The 15,702-nt window shown below is 48.6% G+C and overlaps 1 protein-coding gene across 1 annotated transcript; it reads right to left on the reverse strand.

Moving 5' to 3' along the window:
* Nucleotides 1-936: 936 nt before the first annotated feature.
* LOC133907866 (thaumatin-like protein 1b) lies at nt 937-3,534 on the reverse strand. The gene is made up of 2 exons (XM_062349962.1): nt 2,584-3,534; nt 937-1,512 (listed from the first exon to the last, which is right to left on the reverse strand). The coding sequence occupies exons 1-2, from the start codon at nt 3,357-3,359 to the stop codon at nt 1,338-1,340; spliced, it is 951 nt and encodes a 316-aa protein (XP_062205946.1). The 5' UTR covers nt 3,360-3,534; the 3' UTR covers nt 937-1,337.
* Between the last annotated feature and the right edge of the window lie 12,168 nt (nt 3,535-15,702).

Here is a 15,702-nt window from a genome sequence, read left to right on the forward strand (position 1 = left end):
GTTGGCAAAGCTCAGGGAAGCCGACGGTGTGGTGGACCTCCAAGGAGTTGGCGGTGTCTGTACTACTCGAAGGTAAGGTGATGTAGTGCTACTGATGGCCGGCGAGGCACCCGGGGGAATGGTGGAGGGAGGTACCCAGGGCCATTGGTGGAGGGAGGTCGAACATGCAGGGAGGTGGACGCGGAGGGAGGACGGCGGCCACCAGTGGCTGCGGGACGAGGAACCCTAACCGGCTTTCACCAAGCCCGTCGAGAGCAGACACAGCTGTGGGGTTCGATCCGTGGTGCTGGCGTGTAAGCCAGAGGGGCCAGGGGCACTCCTGTCCTTTCGCCTCGGAACCTAGGTCAGCGAGCCCCGCTAGAGTCGATGTGGCGGCAAAAAGGGTCGAAAATGGAAAATGCTGAAATTATCTTCTCTCTAGTGACATATATGTAGAGAACCTTTACAGTACACCATGATACTAGATGATGGATAGTATCATTGTTGTGATCTAACCGTTCATTCTAGTAGGTATTATTGTAATTATCTTGATACCCTTAAAGGTAATTACGTCATTGACTGATCGGACTTCGGACCTTCGCCACCCATCATCGACCGACCGACGGAGGGTGAAAACCCTAATACATGAAAACATGCTTGTCCATTGAAAATGTTTTGGCCGATATTTCGTACGGTAGGCTATTTTGTCAAAAAAAAAAACAGAGGGAATATTAATTTGCACATGTTTTGTGATCAATTTTTTTAGTTTCTTAAAGCCACAGGCTTCCCAGCTTCCCATTGGTAAAGTCGTTTGAAGGCGTTGCTTTATAGTCAGATGTGATAGATAACAAGTCAAATTTGCAATCTCAAGCCGCAACTTCGATTTCAATGTCCAAGCCTAGTGAACTATCAGTGTAACTGGCATCCTGTCAGCATCAGCAATAAGCCAATAAGTAATGAGCAGCGTTTGTACATACTTTTTTTCGAATCATACAAATCCATTCAGCTCCGTTGCATATAATTCTGTTTGTAGCATGACAAAGAACGAAATAATCATTTCGTTCCGTCGTCGTCGTCCTCCGCACCCAACAAATAAAATAAATATAAAACAAAAATAAAATAAGATAATGAGAAGATGATCAACTAGCTAGCTGCTTATCCTGATTAAAATTACAACATAATCCAGCTTCTTCCGTCCAGGCTGCCTGCACTCTGTAACTTTACTCAACTTGTTCTTCAAGCTGCTGTCAAACGCTCCGTGTGGCCCACTGTCCGGTGACCGCAACTGAGCAGATGTCGCGCGGCGGCAAAACGTGCTGCGATCGTGCACCGTAGTGACGAGGACGGGCCGGCGGCGCTCAGAGGAGAGCCGAGAGGGCGACGGCCGCGACCGCGACAGAGACAAGAGAGTCCGCGGCCAGGGAAGCGGCGCTGCTGGGCTGCGCGTTGGTGCCGCCGAAGTAGACCATGGTGGTGTTGTTCATCAGCGGCAGCCCGGCGGCCTGCGGGTTCTGCCCCGTCGACTTCACGCTGCTGTAAAATTAAACGAGGGACGATCGAGTCAGCAACGCAAGCAAGGAAAGAACGTTGAATTGCTGATGTAAATTGTCACTGCTGCCGATAGTAATGGCTAGTAAATAAATCGAATAAATTCTTCTGGTGCTACTGAAAAGTCACTCAATTCCTTAATGTGCGGTCCGAAGTTATATGTCATTAACACATGGTAAAAGATTTGATCAACATTTAGTGATAAATAAAAAATTCTCTTATAAATAAATAGTAGTAAGGACATTAATAGTGTGCATAAAAAGTGATGGTGGTAAGTCAAAAAGATGGTCTTAATACCTAGCTTTATATATTAGAAGAGAAACCTTAATGTTCATATTGTTATGGCCAATGTTATACCTCGAGCTATAAAATATTCTTTCTAAATTGATTCTACTCTCTTCTTTCACCACTGCAAACTACCAGCTCACATGAAGAATTATTTTATTTCGAGTAGGACATAAATTAAACTCCGGTTTATATGTCAAATAACACAAGCATAATTTAAACCAAACAAACACATATGTGATCCATCTTGAGTCTCGTTGACACCTTAGACACTAGTGACAGCGCGTGATGAGAGTAGGGGGCCAGGCCTACTGAGCCCGTGTCATCAAGATATAAGGGAGTGAGTTTGAGTAGCCCAGCACAGCGGTTACTATGAGCGCGTGTCTTTGTTGTCCGCCCTGGGAAATGTGCCTTCCTAGCCGTTTACTCCCACTAGCCGTTGATGACTTCCTCCCGGCCCCACTTGTCAGTACTCCCTCACCGTTCGTATTAACAAATTCACCGTTACAACTAATCAGATGAGGCCATAAACTAGTACTGATAGCTTGATCAACAGAATAATTATGTCAAACCGGCCAACTTTTAACTTGAGGGAAATTTATCTTTTTTTACTTAGTCATTTTTAACTTGGAGTGTAGTATCACATTTCTTACTGCATAGTAGTCATTCTTCATTATGTAAAAAAAGTAGTCATTCTTTACTTGCCGTTAATCAAGCAACTGTGAAATTAAATCTCAAGGAACTATGAAAAAGAATTACTCGTGATCCTACCTGGTTGGCGCAGCGGGGCAGAAGGTTACGGCGTAGTCGGTGCTCCCGGCGGCGCAGGTGAAGGTGGAGGTGGCGTCATCGTAGGCGTAGCTATAGGCGCGTGGGCACGCGCTCTTGAAGAACTCCGAGTAGGCCGACGGCCGGCACACTGCCGCGCTCCCGTACGCGCCGCTGCAGCAGTACTGCGCGTCCCCGAACGCGTCGCACGCGCTCCGGCACGCCACCACTCCCTCCGCCGCCGCGTCCACGCGCAGGTCGGCGGGGCACGCGCCGTTCAGCTCCGCCGCGCACCCCGTCGCCGCGCACTTGCCCCCAGTAGAAGCGACAGAGCCGGTGGCACTAGCGACGGGTGTGACGAGCATTGGCAGGTTGTAGCCATCGACGAGGCTGACGTCGAAGAAGTCGAGCCCGCCGCTGCCGTCGAGCGTGAACTCGGCCAGCGTGGCGGGAGGCGCCGCGCCGCCGCCGGCGCACTGCACGTCCCCGGACCCGCAGTCCCCCGTGGCGCACGCGAACCGGCTGCCATTTTGGGCGCAGAGCGTGCGGCCCCAGAGGCGGCCCGACCACCCCGACGGTGCGGCCACCGCGCGTGACTCCCCCGGCGCGAGCGCGAACCCCGTGGTGGGCAGCGGCGCGGAACCCGCGCTGGACAGCAGACCCGGCCACACCGTGTACCTGCAGTTGTTGGCGATGGTGAACGTCGCCGACCGCGCGCCTTGCAGTTGCAGCACCGCGAGCATGGCCAATGCACAAAGCCGCACCGCCGCTGCCGCCATTTCGTCGGGCTCCAAGAAGACGCGCCGAGGGAGGAAGCAGGTGGCTCGTCCGTGTGGTTGGATGTTGTGTATGTTTGGCTGCGGTCGTGGAGAATTATGGTCTTCCGCCACGGCTATGGATGAGGTATTTATAGGGAGGGGAGTTGGGCAGTGGAGGGGACAGGGGGGAAGCGCAGGAGAAGCAGAGGAGGAAGGGAGGCAGCGCCGCGAAGTGTCCGACGTGTTGGATTACACTGACTGCGCTGCGATTTCCCGCTTCGTAAAACCGGTGAAGAGGCTTCTGAGCGCTGACCAGTCTTAGCTACTGAGTGAAGGCTAATAACATGTTTAACTAGCTTTTGCTCCTGTTTCTAGTTTTTTTTTCTTTTTTTAAGAAGAAGGAGAAGACACGCCTTCTGAACCCACGTTTGTGAATGAAGTGTGATTCTGTCACATCAACGTTACTGTGTGAGGTTATATCTCCATATGTATGTATTAGTGTAATATACGAGCTGTATGCGCACATTCCTTCGACTTGTAATTAAAAATAATAATAAACACTAAGAGGATGGGATGTCCAAATACTATCAGGTTAATTTGTCCAAATCTAACCTGATCTCTCAAGTCAAATCCAGCTTTAATTTGCATCGAATAGAACTCGGGTCGCAGAAATGGACTCTCGCCTCGTGACCGCTAGCTGTGAGCCGTCGATCGTGACAAGGAATCTATCCGGCTCGCCCAACCCAAATCTGAACCCGCGGCCGTCGTTCGCTGCACTTGCAGTCATCCACAGCGCCGGTCTGCCTGATCAATGCTCGCCGTCCGTGGAAAAAAACGCCTATGAGCATCAGCGGGGATGAATCGAATCGGGATAGGAGATCGTTTATGATTGGCAGTAATCAATCGGAGAAGGAATCATTTGCCAAGCTCCACCCCTTTAAATTGCTGGCAAAGTTTATTTTATAGAACAAGTACGTACTAAGAAGCACGAGTTTCTTACAAGCTAAACACCCCAGTCGCTCTTGTTGAATCCAGAGCTCCGCTTCTAAGTGAGCTCAGGATAGGGTTAGGTTTTTGGGATTCAAGGGTTAGGATTCTAAGTATATAGGTGGTGGTAGGAGGGCGGTGGGCTAGGTCAACAATAGGGTTGGCACAACTCAATATCAGGACTAAAGTTTTGGGGTACAGGCAAGTATTTGGTAGGAAGATGATGGGCTAGTAGTAGCAAGTGCGTAATGGAGAATCAAGCTCCGCAAGGTAGAAGGATCAGGAGGAAGAAGGTGACTGCAATCCCTCAGATTTCGAATGGACAGCTGAAAAAAAAAATTAGAAAGGCGGCAGGAGGACTGTCGAATTTATTAGACTAGGAGGAAAAAAGGAGTACAAAGAGAAAAGAGAGAAAGACAAAGGACGGAGAAATAAAAGACTTTATCCAGGCCGGGGGAGAGGTAGCTTGGGGCGGCCGAAACACCTGACAGTTCCATCCCTAAGCCCTCATGACCTAACAACCAGGCGGAGAAAAGAAAACAGACCCAACCAGACAACAAGAAACTAAGAGACAGAAGGTAGAGCTAAAAAGAGTTCATCGATATGCTCCTTAATTAAAAGCGCGAGCTGGAGTGCTTCTTCTTTTTTATTTTGGAACGTTCTTCGATTCCTTTCCTTCCAAATAGACCACCAAAAGGTAATAACAATTTCATTGAAATCACGCCTTAGCTCCCGAACTGTCGCGTTTGAAGAAGCTTGCCGCCAACCTGAGATGGTTATGTAAAGACTCAAAGGAGGTAAATTCTGAAAGTTGAACCAAGTGGAAAGATGCATCCAAACTTCCCTTATGTAGGCACAATCCTTGCACAGATGCACTGCTGTTTCGTTGTCCTGATCACATAATTGGCAGGTTTGATTGTGTGGCCAGCTTCTTTTTGCCAAATTATCGGCCGTTAGAATTTTGTTTTGCAAAAGGATCCAAACAAACATTTTGCTCTTATGCTCAGCTCTAGCATTCCAGATTTTCCTCAAATTGAACCCCTTTACGCCTCCCACAAATTGAATCTCATAAGCACTTTTAGTGGAATATTGTCCATTTGCCGTCCATTTCCATGAGATAGAGTCTTGATCATCTGGACATAGTCCAATATCTCGCACCAGACTCCATAAGGCAGTTAATTGTTGAAGCTCTTCCTCTGTCTCCAAAATTTTGATAAAGCGTAACCATCTATGTTGTGTAAGACCAAATTTGACATTGAAATTTTTCCTGAAGGATTTCACAAGAATGAGAGGCGCAATATTGTGAGGGGCCGTTCCATGCCACCAGCTAGAGAACCAAAAGGATGCCTTTTCCCCATTTCCAATCGACACTATGGTCGATGCGTTGAAAAGGGCCTTGTCCATTGTATTGCAAGGAACCGGCATGCCTTTCCAAGGGCGATCTTTAGCTTGCCAATCAAACCAAAGCCAACGAAGTCTCAGGGCCGTCGCGAACTTTTCCAAATCCAAGGTTCCCAAACCGCCTAGACTTTTTGGCTTGGTGACTGTCCTCTAATTCACTAAACAGTGTCCCCCATTCACGTTTTCCGGTGTTTCCCCTTTCCAAAGAAAACTCCTTCTAGTTCTGTCAATCTTCTTTTGAAGCCACTTCTGTAAGGGTAAAACGGTGAGGTGATAAATTAGTTGAGATGAGAGGATAGACTTGACGAGGGTGTCGCGGCCTGCGAAGGAGAAAAATCTTCCTTGCCATACTGGGAGTTTGCTGCTGATTTTGTCAATGATTGGTTGTAAGTCCACCTTGCGGAGCTGTCTTGTATGGAGAGGTATACCTAAGTACTTGCATGGAAAATCGCCAACCTTCCCAGGGAAATCACGGAGGATTGATTGCAGCGGTAGGTCATGACATCTGATAGGATGCACTTCAGTCTTGGCCAGGTTAGTCACCAAACCTGTGCACTGGCCGAAGGCCTGAAGGATTTGCTGAAGCGCTTGTAGTTCCTCTCTATCAGGATTTGCAAAAATGGCTGCATCATCTGCATACAAAAAGAGCATCTTAACTTTGCCGATCCTAGTAACCTTGGCTTTAAGATGTTTTGGTGTGAGGCTCTCGAGATGATTTTTTGGAGCGGGTCTATGGCGAGGATGAAGAGCGATAACAAGTCTCCCTGACTTAAACCCCAAGCATGATTGAAAGGTTTATCCGGGGTGTTGTTCACCAGAAACTGCGAGGAGGAGGTGGCCAAAAGGAGGGAAATCCAATCTCTCGATTTCTATTTGAAGCCAAAATGGTGAAGCATATCAAGTAAATATGGCCAACTTATGGAGTCAAAGGCTTTTGAAATGTCGAGTTTGATGAATAAGGCCGGTTGCTTGTTTTTGTGGAGGTACTGGATGACGTTCTGCACATAAAGGAAATTATCATGGATGGATCTTTTCTTTATGAATGCATTTTGGCCTCTCTGAACAAGGTCATCAAGAAATGGCACCAGCCGGTTTGCAAGAGTTTTGGTGATAATTTTTGCCAGACTGCTAATCAAACTTATTGACCGGAAATCAGTGACCGCCACTGCATCCACCTTTTTTGGAAGGAGGACGATGTTAGCTTTGTTCACCAAATGAAACTTGTCTGACCCTAGCCGATAGAAAGTCTGAATTGCTTCCAATAAATCTTCCTTTATTATTTCCCAACATTTTCTATAGAATAAACCGATGAACCCGTCAGGACCTGGGGCTTTTTCTGGATGCAAAGAGTTAATTGTGCCTCTCAACTCTTTTCATCAAAAGGTTCTTCCAGACTAGAAAGGTCCCTCTGTTGATACCCAAGTGCTTCCTAGTTCAGGGCTAGTTGGCGGTTGACATTTGTACCAAGATGCTCCACAAAAAATTTCTGCAACTCATCTTCCTTGTCCTGACGCGAGAAGACAGTACCTTGATCGGTTTGAAGAGATTGGATGAAGGTTTTGTGCTTCCTTCCATTGGCTTTGATGTGGAAAAACTTGGTGTTTGCATATGATTTGTTGATATGAACACACCTCGAATGTTGTCTGGCACGCATCCGATCTAGGACTGCAAGGGCCTTTGCCCAGAGTCTCAAGTGTTTCCTGAGGTCAAATTCTTCCATGGACAGCATACGGATTTCTTGGGCCGCATCAAGTAGTAGGATCACTTCACGAGCAATAGCCAGACGAAGCTTGAGGTCTCCTATGTTTGTTGTTTTCCACAATTTGATAGCCTTTGCCGTCCTATTTAATTTTACATGGAAACGCAGGATAGCATCTGAAACCAGCACCGGCTGTGACCAAGCATTTTTAACGGTGTCCATGAATCCCGGCATGGAGGCCCAGAAAGACTCAAAGCGGAAGGAGGTGCTGACTGGTTTGAAAGCTTCGCCAGTTATGAATAACGGTGCGTGATCCGATTCCCCCGAGGATAAGGCTTGGAGGTAAGATGCGGGAAAGAGAACATCCCAAGCTGTGGTTGCGAGAAAGCGATCAATTCTTGTGAAGGTTGGGTTGATCTACTCATTACTCCAAGTGAATTGCCGACCATGCAGTTTGAGGTCCTTAAGCTCCAAGTTATCAATCATTCTTTTGAAATGCTGCATCGTCGGAAGATTTAGGCAGGAATTATTTTTGTTAGCCGCATTGGAGATGAGGTAAAAATCCCCCACAAGAAGCCACTTATGTTGCAACATTGGTTTTAGTAACCGAATCTCTTGGATGAAAGAGGTTTTGTCAGCATCACCCTATGGGCCGTAAACGAAGGTCAGTGACCAGGATTTCCTATCAGCCAGCATTGTGATCGTTACTGAGAAGGAGTGTTGGGAGAGGTGAGGGTTAGACAAGGAGAAGAAATTCCTGTTACAAGCAATTAGCACCCCACCACTGGCACCGACTGAAGGTAGCTGCCACACCCGGTTTTAGAAAGGGACAAAACCAGATGTAAACTATATGTATGCCAGGATCAAGTTTTATACATGCAACGACTTCATCAGTGTATCACATACAATGTCATTATTACAACGCTTAACTAGAATAAATAAAGTGACCACAAAGACTTAAACAAAAGCACACATCTAAACTCCACGAAACTCCGACTTCCACAGGCAATTGACCGGGGGAAGCGCTAGCCTAGCAGTCTTCATCTTCATCAACGAAGAAATCTGGATCACCTTCAATGCCTGAGCCGCGCTTGGAGGACATTTGGGGTAAAAACAACAAGTGTGAGTACAACTAGTACTCCGCAAGTGTGGGAAGATAAAATGCTATGCAAGCTTAAACAAGGAACAAGCTGTAACACTTAAAGTTTTGCATAAAAGCCAACTGTACTAACAAAGTATTATGAAAGCATCCTACTTATCTAGGTGATTCATCATTAGATCTCCAACTCCTAGAACCATCTCCACAATTTTTCCTATCCACCTGAATCCCACATCAGGCTCCCAACAGACCAAAATAACCCAAACCCATTTGGCTAATCATGTGAGGATCCAAGTCTCTCATAACCGTGAGCACGGCTGCTATAACAGTTTTACACTCTGCAGAGGTTGTCCAACTTTCTCCACAAGTCGTGATTTTCCTTGTTTCCGTGTCCGCGAAACATTTAACACACACAAGTGGTGTGTTGCCTGGAAAGTCACTATAAAGCCGTTACAAAGTTTCATCTAGTATGTGCATACCCGCTAGGTTTCACCGTCCAGAAGCCTCCTTTTGCGCCTTGTAGCTCCGGAAAGTTTTCACCCTTCCCTTCCACTACACATCTCATACCACTATCCAAATGGTTCTGGCCTTTGCCGTCCCCACACAACCACTCTTCCATTTGGTATGCACAAGACTGGAATCCACTAATTAATAGGCTAGGCCTATCCCATACCAGGTCTCGTGGTTGGTACGATATTTCTTGGGTTGTCACTCCACAAACCGGTCCTTACTTAGGTTACTTGAGCAAACTCTAAGCCAACATCATAACTTCATCATTACCGATCCAACTTTGCTCAAGGCCTAAGGTTCCATGTTGCTAATGCCATCATTAATATTCCCAACTCATAATTACATTAATTTGTTAATCATGTTTAACCCTTAACCCTTCAATCCCCTTGTGCAAAGCTAAGCATGACTACCCATCATATCCTCTACTATCAACATGGCGACAAGGAATTATATGGAATAGGATACTATAAGTACATAGGATTCAGGATTAATAGCATGCATGTTTGAAATAAAAGAACGCATTTTAAACAAAACTGGGATCAAAATGTTCAAAGACACTTGCCTCTCCCAACTTGCTGCTCAGACTCTTCAAAAACTTGGTCCTGAAGATTCTCGAACTGCTCTTCGTTTGCTTTCAACACACACCGGAAAAACATACAACAAAACCAACTAAGAACAGTACAATAGCTAACATCCATGAAAAGGGTACTACAAGATAGTACACGTCGCTACGAACACGTGAGCGTGAAAATCATCTAAATCGGAGTTAGAACGAGAAAGTTATGCTATAAATAAGATTAGTGTTAACTTTGAAAAATAAAAAGGGCTTAGTTTAAATAAAAATAGAGAGGTTAGGGGCCTTTTTGCAAAAATTGAGGACCTATTTGTAATTAAGAAAAAGTTTAGGGGCTAATCTATATAACTACAAGGGCTTTTATTTAAATATAGGAAAGTCCAGGGGCTTATTTGCAAAACTGCCATTGTTTACGAATTAATTTAATTCGGAATATGACTGGGTATTTCTTGGGTGAGGTGGCACTGCCATGTAGGCTGGTTGGCTGAGGTGGCCGGCTTTAGTGGCGATGATGTGGCCAGCTTTGATGACTAGGATTACACATGCCATGTGTCGCCACGGGATTGGCTCGACGAAGGGTTATTCTGGATCTAATCTAGGCGATCTATTTTGGATCGGGTGGCTGGGGTTGGAAGGGGCTTTGGCTGGCCGGCTCAGAGAAGAGAGGCAGCGGCGGTAGGCTTGGGCACGGCGGCGTCCTCGCCGGAGGGGCGGCGGACCACGTCGCCGGTTACGGGGGACGATGGCGAGTGGCGGCGTAGAGAGAAGAGAGCACAAGGAATCCGTTTTAGGTACGTACTGACGACAACGCGGCTTGGGTGACGTGCGGCGGTGGGGTAGACGTCGGTGAGGCTCGGGTGGCATCGGGGAGGGTGGCTCCAGCAGCCAAACTCAACGGCGATGGCTCCGGCGAGCGCGGAGGTCGACTGGAAGGCTCGGGGGCTGCTTGGCTTCAGCAACCAGGTGTCGAAACGGCGGCGACAAAGCTCGGGTGGCTCGGCTATGGCGGCGGCAGAAAAAACTTTGGATGACCGGTAGATGGGAAAAAGGGGAGGGGGTCCGGGCTTTATATAGGCGGGGAGGGGGAAAGATAAGGGCATGCGGTTAGGGTTTCGATCGCTTCGGTTGGGATACGGACGTGGGAGAGCGGCGAATAGCGTCGGCCTCGACTCGGACACCAGTAGAATCTTGCTTGGGCAGAAGAGGAAGAAGGCACGGGGCCCACCTGGCGGCGTCTGCGGAGCGGAAATGGCTTTTGGCCGGGCGCCACTGGGATGAGCGGCTTGGCGCCGCTGGGCCGCGGCCTTCGGCCGGCCCAGGCAGGGAGGCGGGGGTGAGGGGAGGAGGGAGCGGGCTGGCCCGGGAAGGAAGAAAGAAAAGGCCGGAAAGGAGAAAAGAAAAAGGGGAGGAAAAAGGAAGATTTGGCCCAAAGAGAAAAAAAAGAATTTTTCCTTTAATAAAGCCTTTTCAAACTTTTTGTTTCAAAATTTGAACGACGCACTCAGGGTTTTCAAAAGTTTATTTTCCACATAATAAAAACTCTAATGCAGCTAAACTCAGCATGAATGCAACAAACTATAATATAGCCTAGGTTTATTATTCTAGCTTTTAGAAAATAATTTCTTTCTCCTAAGATTTTGAGGCAAAGAAAAACACCCTATTCTAAGGAAAAGGATATTTATTACTATTTCCAAAAAGTTTTTTAAAAACTAGGGTGTTATAGTAGCTCGGCGAACTCTTCAGTGAAATCCGGACCCAACGTTTCCATTAGGAACAAGGGGGTCCAGGCAAGAAATTTTGTTTCTTGCAAGCAAACAATAGTGGCACCACAAGATTGAACAAGATTTCTGATCGCTGTACGCTTCACTAGGGCGTTGAGGCCTCGGACATTCCAGCAGAGAATCTTACAATCACGTTGCGACATGAGAAGAAAATTGAGCAACACATCATAACATTGCAAGGGTGGGATGGACCTGGAAGGCCATCCTAAACACCCATTCAAAAGCCAACATACTCAGTTGCAGCATTGACAGAGCAAACAACATTGGAAGGCTACAAGGTGCCACGGAGGGAAACAAACCAGCAGGCAACATACATGGGAGGATATGCCGTACTAACCCACATTGTTGATTAACCGACGGAGTAAATAAACGAGTAGATTTGCAACCAACAATTGATGACAAATAGACAAAAGCATTGGGCAAAAGACATTCTACGTTCATAGCCAAAGATGGCACGTCCATTACGCTGGGTTAGGGCCTTCCGCCTGGGTCAGAGCTGGCGCGATCCTGTTCTGACCGTTCTTCTTGATGTGCTGGTTTCCACTGTCCACCATAGCTTTGATCACCTCAATGGCTTCCTTTGAGAGTGGCTGCGTGACACGCTGCACGTAAGAGTCAAAGGGATCAAAAGCATTGCTTGTGTGAGGGGAGAGGTCCCCTAACTTCTTTGATAGAACATCTTGGGCCATCTTGACCGGGTCTCTGCTCAGGGACAACTTCTTAGCTAGCCTAATACATCTTCTAGGAGTCCTGGGTAGGGTCGAAACACAAGATGGCCCACTAGGGATGGACATCGGAGAGCTCTGTAAAATGGGTATTACAATGGGGTTGGTGATTGAGGCAATAAAATCTTGAACATAGGTTACCTGCATGTGGTCAGCGTTGACTGGAATGACTGCAACAGGTTGTTCATTCATCGCCAGGAGCCCCTCTGGGGGAGCAGATTCTATGGACATCATCAAGCCAGCCGACAGGGTCCTCGGATCCGCATCAGGGGGAGACTGTTGATCTACAATCTGCGTTGTCTCTGGTGAGTCGGCCACTGTCCCTTCTGTGTGGGCAGGCATTTGAGAGCAGAGATCTGAAAACATAGGATCTGCAATAGTACTAATGATGCAGCCCATGGAAGTGGAGGTGAAGGGGGGACTCTTACGCTAAAGCGAGGGGGTGTGCATAGGAGAGGGCGCCAGCGGACTGTCAGGATTTGGAGACGGGTCTCTCGAAACAACAGGCGTCTCAGATACGTCTTCGACTGCAGCAACAGAAAGCTCTCTGGTGTACCCTGCACAGGATGAGAAAGAGTCCAGTTCAGCCAGCATAGGATCAACAAACACAGGGCCCGGGCTGTAATGCAAGTCGGGGAAGAGGTCAATTGGGTTGCAGTGACCTCCAATAGGCAGCAAAAGTTGCACTGGACAACGCGGTGTGCACACCGTGGCAATCGGCGAGGCAAAAGAGACTTTCTTGCGCCAAATGCTCTTCTGGATTTTGAGTTGCTGGTGTCGCACCAGGGTTCTTGGAGGCGAGGTCGAGGGAAGAGCGGCCACCCGACGACACCCATGGCGCCCGTGAATACCCCCCATCGCGGACCGCACTACCTTCGTCACGACAGGGGCACGAGAGGCAAGACCAAAGGGAACGACTTCGATGTCGGCGGTGGTTGTGCCGGGTACGGTCTTCGTCAGCATCCTCGTCATGGTCCCTACAGCCGCGGTCGCCACCGCTGTGGCAGGGATGCTGAGCGATATGGGCAGCCTGGACACCTCCATCTGGCAAGCCATAATTCCAGTCCAGGCAGCGTTCCCAACGGCGGTTGCTGAGGCGAGGATCTGGAGGGTTGGCTATGAGGAAGGCAAGGTCCTGGATCACCTCCAAATGAATGAAGAGCCAATAAGATTGGCCATGCTTGAGGTCTGTAGGCCTGTCATAGTGAATCTCGACGTCGCACCGAGGGATGAAGGCTGGTGGGAGCTCACGATCTGCCTGAGTGATGGTGAGCCAAACCAACTTGGGGATGAGGCTCGGATTGTTGCACCAAGCCCACAGATCATAGGTTCGCGTTCGCTCCCGCCTTCTTGAGTGCTCCTCGACGTAGTGAATCGAGCAATGTTGCCCTATCACCAGTGCCGCCACCTCCTCAAACCACACATGAGCTGGGATGCCCTCAATACGCAGTCTAACATGAAAACCCTAGTTGGATGTGTCGGCAAACCTCCAATCATTCCACGCCACAAAGCGGAAGTCGCGGCCCCTGAAGGGAAGCCTATGAGCATTGACAATGTTGTCACGGATGCGTCTGTTGGCGAAGATGATGAGGAAGTCTTCCAGATGATGCTTCACTAGCTGATAGTCTTGCACACCAATGCGAAAGGAAGTCATCAGCGCATCAGAGAGGACTGACGGCTCCATGTCAGGCCGAGTCCCCACCATCCAGCAAACCACCGCTCTATCGTGCAGCAGCTCCTTTTGGCGCCTGATGCTACATGTTGTGGCCACCGCCGCATAATCCTCCAAAGGCCAGGCTGTCGGGTCGCTGGGGAAACTAGACATCCCACGAGACGTAGCCGGCTTGGAGGGTGGGGAGAAGAGGTCAGTCTCAGCATTGCTAAGTGGAAGAGGGAGAAGGTGATCACTCTGCACACTTGAACTGGATCAGCTATAGGAGGAGGCCTTCAAATAGCACTCACCAGACCGATGGCCAGAGCCTTTGTAGAGCCAACATTTAGTAGGGTCGCGGCAGGAGGCAACCCGGTGGTTAGATGCAAGGCAATTGAGGCACTTGCATTGAACTCTCCTCACGTAGTTGGCCAACAGGAAGCGCTTCACTGACTTAACTGAAGAACGTCTGGTAGGAGAAGGCCTTGAATGCGAAGACTCCTTCCTCCACCAGAATCGCGGTTTCACGAGGCTCCATCCATTAGAAATCAGAGTATCGCTTCGAGCCTCCCGCCCTGCTTCAATGGAGGATTCGCCGTACCAGAGATCCCACCTCCCCTTCTGCAGACCAAGACTCTTCGGGGAGACGCACGCCAACTTGAATGCGCGGCTTGAGCAGTGGGAGGGAGGAGCATTGAAGAGCCGGATCTGCCGGATACCTTGGTAGAGAAACTGGGGAAGCGAGAGATCTGCCCGCACAGGTGAACAAAGGATCTTTGGAAATTGTAGGCTCCTCTAACAAGGGGGGCTGAACTATGAGGTCGTGGAGAGGAGCAGTCGCATCAGCAGGTTGCTCGGAGCATGAATGAGGCGCCAGAGGGGGGGGGGGAGCAGTAAAGGCCGAGGTTGAATACAAGCGTGCACCCAACTTGACGACGTCCGCATACGAGCGCTGAACACAGGCCACATCAAAGCTCTGGCGCAGGAGGGCGCTGCTGGCCTTGGGGATCTGACCGGAAAGGGGGCCGGAGAGTTCGCTCAGCGCGACTGCAAAAGCAAGATCTGGAATGGACACCGCACCGACGGTGGCTCGAGGTTCGAACTCCGAGAGTGAGAACCGTGATGAATTTGGAGGAGAGGGCAGCGGTCGACAAATCTGAAGGAGGGAGGGTGAGGCAGGGGCGGAATTTGGCAGGATTTGGAGAGGATCTGGCAGGATTTGGTGGGGATTTTTGGTTTGAACGGGAGGAGGAGGGGAGACGCCCGAGCTCCTTGCGAGAGGCACCGGCTCCATCTGACGTACAAACTGAATAACTTGGGTAAATTATCCACGTTTAGTCAGGTGTTTCTCCCATGCTCTACATACGGACTGAAGAACCAGAAACTGGTACTCTCAACCTACAGCTGAAAAATTCGAGTGTGAGGGGTCCTAAATTACTCGAGCACGAGGTAGACAGGGCCAAAAAATGGTGCGAGCTATCATAAACCATTCGGGATGTCCACATCTCCATCTGAATGAAGCGAGCACGTTTGCTACTACGACGGCTGTGGGATTAATATTCCAAATTGGCTGGCAGTATGTAGTCAAAGAGGGAATCAATTCATTTGGGTTAGCATGCATGCTCCCTGAGCTACAGCTCTGCAACTACTAGGAAGTAGTAGCAGTCAGTGGCTAAGTGCAGTGCATATTGCACGGCAAACTTTGACTTGGTGATTTAGCTATTAGTATTCTTCGCCAGCTCCTGCCTGACGCTTCTCTTCAGTTTTTGACGCTTTCTGGTAACCAGCGACTGTGACAGAATATACACACACCTGGAGTTGAATTAACCAACGTTTTTCTTGATAAACTAAGAAGTTTCGTCATTTTATTTTATCCGTCTTTTGAAAGCGATATACTCAAATCATCGGTATGAAATCGACAGGAAGCTTCTAAAAAA

Source organism: Phragmites australis, chromosome 24 (genome assembly GCF_958298935.1).
Source record: "Phragmites australis chromosome 24, lpPhrAust1.1, whole genome shotgun sequence".
Classification (NCBI taxonomy): domain Eukaryota; kingdom Viridiplantae; phylum Streptophyta; class Magnoliopsida; order Poales; family Poaceae; genus Phragmites; species Phragmites australis.

Bases quoted from the DNA above. Each gene is read 5' to 3' on its own strand.
- LOC133907866 (XM_062349962.1), bottom strand. From the start codon at position 3,359: ATGGCGGCAGCGGCGGTGCGGCTTTGTGCATTGGCCATGCTCGCGGTG. The intron at 1,513-2,583 runs GTAGGATCACGA...TTAATTTTACAG, and splicing joins TGCCCCGCTGCGCCAACCAG to CAGCGTGAAGTCGACGGGGC.